We start from the raw sequence: 10,776 nt of genomic DNA, 5'->3' as shown, positions 1-10,776 counted from the left end.
CATCAAAATTATAACAAATAAAGGCTTGAAATATCTCACTTTGCATGTAATGAGTCTATATAATTTATTAGTTTCACCTTTTAAGTTGAATTACTGAAATAAATGAACTTTTGCACATTTTTTGAGTGTCTCCTGTATATGCTGCTTTTATGTGCTTGTCAAAAAAATTCTACTCGCTTATGAAATGTAAAAGTTGTTTTATAAATGCTCTTAAAACACTGTTGTTATTTGCTGAGTCACAGTGTGATTGACCGTGTGTGTTCCCTCTCTCACAGGATCTCTCACAGTGTAAGAATGTGATGATCGAGAGAGGGGAACTCTTCTTGAAGAAAATATCCCTCTCCAGAGGCAAAGTGGGTAAACTGTGCCACACCTTCATCAAAGATGGAGCCGTAAGTGCAGTCGTTCCTAAAAACACATCATTACTTTGGACACACTCTCATATCTGCCCTCCATTTGCAGAAAATCCTCACACACTCGTCCTCCCGAGTGGTGTTAAAGGTTCTGGAAAACGCGGCAGCTGATAACAAACGCTTCACAGTATACGTCACTGAATCACAGCCGGATTCTGCAGGGTGAGGCTTCATCTCTGGCTTTTACTGTCGGACAACATGCAGAAACACTGGAATTAACAGAAACGGCTTCAAAGTTTGATTGCATTTTGATCAACGTCAATTTTTTTCACTCTACACTCCCAGAAACTGAAGTTAAAGGATAATTCCGGTATTTAACACCTTGAGTCTATATTGTAGTTTGTTTTGGATGAACAAGAGTGGTGGACAACATTTTTTTGACAATGGTTCCTCTCTCGAGTTTTTGACTATAATAGAATTGGCCATGGACCCATTTAACATTGGAGTCAATGGGCATGTCCGAAAATGTCATTAAAACAGCCTTTAACATTAGTTTTCAAAACTGTTAAACTCACCGAGTGATTAGTGATGTTCGTTGATGTTCCAGAAACAAAAAGTGTTGCGAAATACAGTTTCTGTCGTGTTTTATTTGTCATTTTGTAAAATCCCATTGAATTCTGTTGAAGGACTGAGTGCTCGTTAATATAAATGCGCTACCGGAAACGGAAAGGGGGCTGTTTACATTTGGTCGATGTAGTCTTTTTGCTCGCTTCCGTTTCTCATAAGGCTAGCGAGCAGAGCTCTTTACCACAGTTTTTGACCACACAAATTCTAACCATATTGAAAGACGTGACCACTGACCAGTGCAATATGAAGTTGAACTCGACTGTGACCGTGAGTGTCCCGCGAGACATAAACATCGGTTATCGCCATCAAGTGGTCGGGAGTGTGCTAACGCTTCAGATTCAAATATTGAGCGGAAGTTATACAGTTGTGAAGTGTCTGAAAAAATAGTTCCACTATAGCAAAATAAACGGATTGGAATCATATATTGCGACGATATATTGTTTATAATCATCAACGAACACCACTAACCACTCGGTGAGTTTAACAGTTTTGTAAACGAACATTATTGGCTGTTTTAATGACATTTTCGGACATGCACATTGACTCCAATGTTAAATGGGTCCATGGCCAATTCTTTTATAGTCAAAAACTCGAGAGAGGAACCATTGTCAAAAAAATGTTGTCCACCACTCTTGTGCATCCAAAACAAACTACAATATAGACTCAAGGTGTTAAATACCGGAATTACCCTTTAATCAAATTGTAGTGCTGTAATACTGTGTGTCTTTACCTGGATGATCCATGAGGATCCATGTTTTTGTGATGGTTGTTCATGAGTCCCTTGTTTGTCCTGATCAGTTAAACTGCCCAATGTCCTCAGAAAAATCCAGAAAATTACCACATAATTTGCATATTTGAACCCTTTCCAGCAGTGGCTGTATAATTTTGAGTCATTACATTACATTAAACTGTCAGGTGGTTGGTTTTTACATTGTCTGTCATGAGGCCATTATAACATTTTAATGACAAATTCAGTTTGTACCACTGTAGTTGAGGTCAAGAAAAAGATTCCTGACACAGTTATAATGGCCACATGACAGCCAATGTCAAAACCAATCACATGACAGTTCAATGTAATGTTAACCCATAAAGCTAAGTGGTTTCTTAAAGGGAAAGTTCACTTTGAAATTAAATTTTGGTATGTTTTATCTTACCTGAAGTGCATCCAAGATGTAGGTGTCTTTGTCTCCGCAGTAGTTTCAATTTTGATATTTTTAGGTAAAACCGTTCTTGTCTGTCAGTCATATAATGCAGGTCTATAGGTACTGTCTACAAAAGCATACAGAGAAAAGTCCAAATTAAAAAATTCCCCATGGTAAGTGCACATTGATGGCCTAAGACATGAAAAAAGCGGTTTGTGTGATAAAACGAACAGTATTTATATCGTTTTTATCTCTTTTACACAACCACGTCCATCTGATCTGTTTACTTAGTCTGCGCAAGCGCTGTAGAGCGCCGGAAGGCTCCGGAAGTGATCTCTCTCGCGCGTGTACGTCACTCATTGTTTACACCAGAACCTATGCACAGAACAGAGATTGTAGGTAGGACGGCTAATAGAAATGGTACTAGTTTTTGCTTATCCGGGATGTTTAAACCGATGCAAAAAAATACCGGTACATTTACGTAAGCTCGCACAAACTCATCCGGGAGAGAGATCACTTCCGGCGCTCTACGGCGCATACGCAGACTAAGTAAACAGATCACTTGGACGTGGTTGTGTAAAAGAGATAAAAACGATATAAATACTGTTCGTTTTATCACACAAACCGCTTGTTTCGTGTCTTAGGCCATCAATGTTCACTTACCATGGGGAATTTTTTAATTTGGACTTTTCTCTGCATGCTTTTGGAGACAGTGCCTATAGACCTGCATTATATGACTGACAGACAAGAACGGTTTGACCTAAAAATATCAAAATTGAAACTACTGCGGAGACAAAGATCTTGGATGCACTTCAGGTAAGCTAAAACATACCAAAATGTTATTTCAAAGTGAACTATCCCTTTAAGTTTGATAATTAATCTGCTATGTCATGTTTATGACAAATATTCATAACAAAGACACTGACAGGTTATGATGTCTTGGTTTATGTCAAGTTGTCATAACAAAGACATCTCAAACAATGTCATATTTGCATAAAAAATGTCATAAATGAGTGAATGACACTTAATGACAGTTGTCATAAACATGCATAAAACCTCCTTCATATTCATGTGTCATGTCATGATTATGAAGGTGTCATGTCAGTCTTATGCACACCCCTTCAAGTGAAGTGTTACCAAAGTGTTTTATGATGCAATCTTTTATGAATGTTTTTTCCTATTGTCTCTTAGTAAACTTATGGCTCAAAAACTACGCAAACTGAATATACCCGTCACAATCGTGCTTGATGCTGCAGTCGGGTAAGTGTCCTCGTTTAGCTTTTACATCAAAACTGTCAGATCCTCTTAACTGATTTACTTCTCGTACAACTCAAATCAGTGAAAAATTTGTTATTCCAGTAGTTGTCAACAATATACACGTACAGAAATACAGAAATGTCAACAATATACACGTACAGAAACAGTAGCGCGGGAAGGATAGCATCAGCCCCCTGGTGGGGAGCTGTGGGGAATTTTTTTTAAAAACGTGACACAAAATAAATTAATTAAAATAGACTGACATAACATACTGTGTTTTATATCGGATTAAAATAATGGGCAGTGGATAAGATATAAACTAATGATTAATTATTTGTGGGTAGGTCAACATGTCTCCAGAGTCAGAAATATTGCATCTCATGATGTATCATATCTTTTTCATGCTGCAATCTTACTTTCATAATCAACATTGATTTTAAAAAAAATAACACTAGCCTATAATATTTAAACGTAAATATGAAACTAAATATGTCTTCTTTAAATGCGATTTTTTTTTAAAGTTTTGTAGAATAGCTTCTGCAGCAGGTGCATTATAGCAACATGTAACATTAGCTTTAAGCTACATTAAAAATGTTTTATTGATTAATACTACACTTTTATTTTAAGCTCACTTTAAAACACAATCGAGTATTTGTATAATATTCCGGTCGCAGTTTAAAATAGTTTTAAGTCAACAAAAGATTTTGATATATGCCTATTTAGCGTTTTATATGAAGCTATGGGCTATCTTTCTTTACTAACATAATCCGTGTATCATTCGTTCAGTCGTTTTTTATTTATATTGAAAGCAGAAAAAAATAGAAAAGGGGTTCCTTTAAAACAAGAATTCAGTTTGATTTTTCGTTCTGAGGTCGACAAAATAATAAACGAATTTAGCTTGATTTTTCGTTCTGAGGTCGAAAAATTACCTTATAAGGTTATTTTTATACTATAAAAATCAAGCTGGATTCTTGTTTTTCATATTTTTGGAAGAAAAAAAATGATAAAGCAACCCTTTTTCTCCTTTCAATATTAAATAAAAAAAAACGACTGAACAAATGATAGGCCCTACATGGATTTAGCCTTATGGTCACGATCATGTGAGATGATTGACAGCTAGCTTTACAAGCTAATCCTATGATATCACAGGAGCTATCCTGTTAGCTGTTTGAGCTCTTTAGATTGCAATTCAGTATACAGGATAATGAGTGTTTACTAAAGCCGTATTCAAGCCGCACGCGTAAAGCTTACAACAAAGAACCGGCAAAGTTATGATTATGAATGGGTCTAAAATAGCAAGGAAAGGAGACATTTAATTGTTTATTCTCTGTCGCTGCAAAGAAATGCACATTTAGATCACATAATCAGAGATTATAGCCTATTTTTCTGTTAATAGTTTCGTTTAAAAGTAGACATTTAAAACGTAGGCTAAATATTTCTCAAATCTGTGAGACACAAGCTAGTTTCGGTACCCTTCAGTTCACGTTAGCAATGCAAGTGATCATGCCGGTGCCTTATTACATTGTGTCTACTATATATTTGCTTCTTATTATTTAAATACAGGCAATTGGTTATTTAAAAAAAATTTTTTGTTTAAAAAAAAACTAAATTAAGATAGCCTTGCTATTTATACAAAACAAAAATCTTTTAAAAAGAGACTTTCTTCAAAACAAAGCTCAATTAAAAGGTCAAAATCATGTCTTAAAAAACATAATGTTTTACGTAACATATTTTCCAAACCCCAACCCCCCCCCCCCCCCAAGCTCCCAGCCCCCCTCGCACGAAACAGCTTCCAGCGCGCCTGTACAGAAATGTCAACAATATACACGTCCAGAAATACAGAAATGTCAACAATATACACGTCCAGAAATACAGAAATGTCAACAATATACACGTACAGAAATACAGAAATGTCAACAATATACACGTACAGAAATGTCAACAATATACACGTCCAGAAATACAGAAATGTCAACAATATACACGTACAGAAATGTCAACAATATACACGTCCAGAAATACAGAAATGTCAACAATATACACGTACAGAAATGTCAACAATATACACGTCCAGAAATACAGAAATGTCAACAATATACACGTACAGAAATGTCAACAATATAAACGCTTGTTGAGGTCAGCTCCGGCACAAAACTTTGGATGTGGTATTTGGGACGTAAGATTATCATGTTTGAAGTTTTTGCTCTATCTATATGAACATCTGCTACTTGTTTTTGTGTGAGTGTAGGTACATCATGGAGAAGGTAGACCTGGTGATCGTGGGCGCTGAGGGCGTTGTGGAGAGTGGCGGTGTTATTAACAAGGTCAGAAATATACACACACTTGTAGTCTTGATGTTTGGTGTTCTACTTAAGGCGAGACACGGCAGGCAAAAACATAGTTTTTTTTTTTTCACTGGTCAATTTTGAGATTTTGAGCTATTTGTCTTCAATAACATGTCTTCTTTCAGACTTGTGGTGAAAAAAAGTCCAAAATACACATTTAGGTCTTTATTTTACTACACTTTGTCTATTTGCGTCTGTAGATTTCTCCGAAATTAAACAAAAGTTGGCGTTCATAATCAACGCGCTGCTCCGCGATCTCTCTCTGCTTCCTTTAATCACACACACCGCTGGAAAGCTCTCTCTCTCCTGTACAATGCTGTCGCATCCAAATATGGTCATTTCCTTTTAATCAGCAACCAATCGTGAAAGTATAATGGGTATTTAACCCTAAAAGCGAAATCTCATTGGCTGATGTCAATTTCTGACACCGTGATTGGTTCAGATGCATCACGTGACGCGCTCTGACATTTAGATGTGTGTTTTTGACTGTTTTTCTGTTCAGTTGAAGGCCATAAATGCTGTGTTTATAAGTTTTGATTTGATTTAGGTGGTTTGTATTGTTGTTGCTAATGATTTGATAAGATATTGTGTCAGTAAATAGTTGTTTCCACTAAAAAAGTTTTTACATTACAAATCTTTAAATGCCTTTTTCTCAAAATGAGTTTTTTGTCATTCTCCAGTAGAAACATCTCAGCCGATGTAGCACCGATGTACAGCAAACTCTCCAGTTATACACTTAGCAGTATTCTGAAGATATGTTCAGAGGGATTTGTTAATAAATCATTCCTGGCCTGATTTATGTGACATTTATATAAAAAAAAATGTTTTAAGGCTATGGACAGTATATTTTGATTTCCTAGGTAATGAAAGCATATATCCTGAAATCCCTCTGAACATCTTTTTTCATCTTGTGTGTAATCAAAATGAAAAAATAATTTTGCACCTGGCTTTATCATATGTTCAGATCTATCTACCGAAACTATATGCAAAATTGCGCATATTTAATGAGATCATGCCTAATTTGCATAATTAAACATACAAATTTCAAAAACTTGTAATACATTTTTTTATGAACTTGTGTAAGTAATCAACTGAGGACGTTTCATGGTGATATCTATTATTTTAAAATTGTACCCTATTCACCTGTAGTGTCTCGCCTTAAAGCAGGGTTTCTCAAACTCGGTCATGGAGGGCCACTGTCCTGCACAGTTTAGCTCCAAAACTGATCAAACACACCTGAACAAGCTAATCAATGTCTTCAGGATCACTAGAAACTCACAGCTAGGTGTGTTTGATCAGGGTTGCAGGACAGTGGCCCTCCAGGACCGAGTTTGAGAAACCCTGACTTCGAGGATTAGTTCACTTTCAAAAAAACTGATAATTTGCTGATAATTTACTCACCCCGATGTCATCCAAGATGTCCATGTCTTTCTTTCTGCAGTCGAAAATAAAGGTTTTTCAGGAAAACATTCCAGGATTTTTCTTCATATAATGGACTTCAATGGCAACCAACTATCCCAATGTTCAAAAGAAGGTTCAAATGTCCGTCTCAGTGCAGCTTCAAAGTCTCGACACGATCCCAGTCGAGAAATGAGGGTCTTATCCAGCGAAACCATCGGCCATTTTATAAAAATTAATAAAAATGTATATACTTTTTAACCACAATTGTTCGTCTTGTGCTGGTCTGCGACGCGCCACGCATTACGTCATCACGTTGGAAAGGTCCCGAAAAATAAATTAAAACAAAGATGTCGGATGATTTTGAAGTTGGAGGAGAAAATGAGTGGGAGTTTTTCGCCCTTCCCTACTTTTTTTAACCGGAGTACACAGACAAATAACTTGGACAGATGACGTGAACGTGACCTTTCCAACGTGATGACGTAATATGTGGCGCGTCGCAGACCAGCACAAGACAAACATTTGTGGTTAAAAAGTATATACATTTTATTTATTTTTTAGAAAATGACCGATGGTTTCGCTAGATAATGTCGAGACTTTGAAGCTGCACTGAGACGGACATTTGAACCTTCTTTTGAACATTGGGATAGATGGTTGCCATTGAAGTCCATTCTGTGTAGAAAAATCCTGGAATGTTTTCCTCAGAAACCTTAATGTCTTTTTCGACTGCAGAAAGAAAGACATGGACATCTTGGATGACATCGGGGGGAGTAAATTATCAGCAAATTTTTTTTTTTGAAAGTGAACTAATCCTTTAAGGCGAGACACTACTGGGAAATCCATCATATTATGCAACACAGAAGTACGCCGTTTTCTGTGAATGTGCGAGACTAACAAAGTGCAGTAAACGGTAAAACTGTTTGCACTACAAGTCGGTGTGTTTATAATTACGACATTACATTCAAATATCACGGTAAGAAACACAAGTTTGATCTATTACGCAGCATAAGGAACCGTTTTGTACAGATAAAAATAACTGTTAGAGGATTAGACCAGAAGCCTCGACACGTTCAATTTACAAACGCATCATTATCGTGTAAATGTACCCTAAGACAACAGTTTTATATAACAAGTTTTCTGAAATGTTGTGTAAATATGCAAATGAGCCATCATCTAATTAAATATGCACTCATTTGCATACACTTCCAGAACATTGGATAAAAACAAGTTCACAATTCTACTCGCTTGATTTTGTTGACATGTATCCTAGACTCCATAAATCAGAAAATACTGTCAACAAACAATAACAAATCATGTTTTTAGCAATAACATCATAAACTGTCAATACCGCTCTGTAAAAACCTTCAGAATATAGACCGGAATAAAGCTGTAATGTTTATTGTTTTTAAGAACTGCTAAAGTGGAGATTTCTGACTTAAAAAATTATAATTTTGAGAAATCAGTCTTATTTTAAAGGTAATCTACAGATGCAAATCGATAGTGTAATAAATGTGTGTTGGTGTTTTCCACTAGTCTGAATTGTCAAAGTTGGCCAGTGCCTGATAAACAACGGTTTTACCTACAGTGTCTTGCCTTAAAACAAAATGCAATTATTTCTTACCATTCATTCCTCAGATTGATCAAATCATTCCTTCCTTCATGTCCTAGATTGGCACCTATCAGATGGCTGTGTGTTCGAAGGCGCACAACAAACCATTTTATGTGGTGGCAGAAAGTTTCAAGTTTGTGCGACTCTACCCTCTTAACCAGCAAGACGTACCCGATAGATTCAAGGTAATGCTGATTTACCAGATGACGATATGTGACATTGAAGCTGTTCACGTCCTCGGACTGAGAATTATTCCTTTCTTTGTTATCAATGTTTAAAATTAATCTGCAGTGGTCACATGGTACAAGTATAAGCTCTCAGAAAATTCCCAGTTCACAAGCTGGAATCTCGTAAAAAGTTGGAATCTCGTAATTACGACACGCCTTAAAGGAGTAGTTCACTTTCAAATGAAAATTATCCCATGATTTACTCGCCCTCAAGCCATCCCAGCTGTATATGACTTTCTTCTTTCAGACGAACACAATCTGAGTTATATGTCACCCTGGACCACAAAACCAGTCACATGGGTCAATTTTTTTCAATTGAGATTTATACATCATATGAAAGCTGAATAAATAAACTTTCCATTGATAGGACAATATTTGGTCGAGATACAACTATTGAAAATCTGGAATCTGAGGGAGCAAAAAAATCGAAACATTGAGAAAATCTCCTTTAAAGTTGTGCATTTATGTTCACGATTGTGCTGCATTCACTCACAAAAATACATGTTTTATATATTTACGGTAGGAAATTTACTTAATATCTTCATGGAACATGATCTTTACTTAATATCCTAATGATTTTTGGCATAAAAGAAAAATCTATAATTTTGACCCATACAGTGTATAGTTGGCTATCGCCACAGATATACCCGTGCGACTCCAGACTGGGTTTGTGATCCAGGGTCACATGTGTAAAAATATCCTGGCTCTTCCAAGTTTTATAATAGCAGTGGATCGCAACCAACAGATTGAAGCTGTAAGACTGGAAAAAAACTGGTTGAAGAACATCTATCCGTCATAAACGAACTCCACGGGCTCCGGGGAGTTAATAAAGGCCTTCTGACTTGCGTATAAAGTGAAACTTATGATGTCAGAAGTAGCGTAATTGACCATTCGCAGGGAGTTTGATTGACAGGTGATCTGACCAATCATACTTCGCCATCTGCCATTTTTTCCGACAAAGCAGTCAGGAGAGTCCTCTCTGCTCCGCATGTATTTTTCACTGTGTGAGAACATGGTGTGTGTGAGAGTGGCGTAGCTTGTTGGGCATAGCGACAGTAACTAAGGGGGGCGGGTCTTTGCGAACGGTCAATTATCAGTAGTTCGTCGCATTACTCACATAAGTTGCGCTTTACATTAGAGTCGAATCCTAATGTTTGTTTGGCCGGAAGCTAGTTATTTTACTTTATACAGTTTTAAATATGAATATTTTTCTTACACAAACGCATGGCTTTTCTTCAGAAGGCCTTTATTAACCCCCGGAGCTTGTGGAGTTTGTTTATGACGGTTAGATGCACGTTTTTGAGCTTCAATCTGTTGGTTGCAATCCACTGCCATTATAAAACTAGGAAGAGGACATTTTTTAAAATAACTCCGATTGTATTCGTCTGAAAGAAGAAAGTCATATACACCTAGGATATAGGATGGCTTGAGGGTGAGTAAATCATGGGCTAATTTTCAGTTTAGTTTAAACACAGAGTTCAGCTTATTATACATAAAAAGGTACACAATATCTCTTTCTGTCTTCCAGTATAAAGCCGATATCCTGAAAACAGTGGATCTCAGCCAGGAGCACCCGCTGATCGACTACACCCCCCCATCCCTCATCACGCTACTCTTCACGGACCTCGGGGTGCTGACGCCCTCGGCTGTCAGCGACGAGCTCATCAAACTGTACCTGTGATCAGCACTCTTCATAAAGCGTTTAAATCATTGCTCAGGTGTAAAGATTTCAGATGCACCGATAACTGAAAGATCCTGGATTTAAGATTAAATTATCTGGTTGAAATGGTTTCCATCTGCCCTTCTTCATTCAGAAAA

General features: G+C 36.9%; 1 protein-coding gene across 2 annotated transcripts in view; it reads left to right on the top strand.

Moving 5' to 3' along the window:
- eif2b1 (eukaryotic translation initiation factor 2B, subunit 1 alpha) overlaps positions 1–10,744 on the top strand; it is a 14,102-nt gene extending 3,358 nt beyond the window's left edge. For both annotated transcript variants that reach the window (XM_079606450.1, XM_079606451.1), the window contains 6 exons: positions 276–392; positions 463–575; positions 3,314–3,382; positions 5,628–5,703; positions 8,791–8,916; positions 10,487–10,744. In XM_079606450.1, the coding sequence (XP_079462576.1) occupies positions 276–392; positions 463–575; positions 3,314–3,382; positions 5,628–5,703; positions 8,791–8,916; positions 10,487–10,639 (654 nt within the window). In that variant the 3' untranslated portion in view covers positions 10,640–10,744. The remainder of the gene's footprint in view (positions 1–275; positions 393–462; positions 576–3,313; positions 3,383–5,627; positions 5,704–8,790; positions 8,917–10,486) is intronic.
- Positions 10,745–10,776: the final 32 nt, after the last annotated feature.

Source organism: Phoxinus phoxinus (genome assembly GCF_949152265.1).
Source record: "Phoxinus phoxinus genome assembly, chromosome: 3".
In the NCBI taxonomy this organism is placed as follows: domain Eukaryota; kingdom Metazoa; phylum Chordata; class Actinopteri; order Cypriniformes; family Leuciscidae; genus Phoxinus; species Phoxinus phoxinus.
Note: the sequence above shows the minus strand (reverse complement) of the source record. Positions and strands in the feature narration are given on the sequence as shown.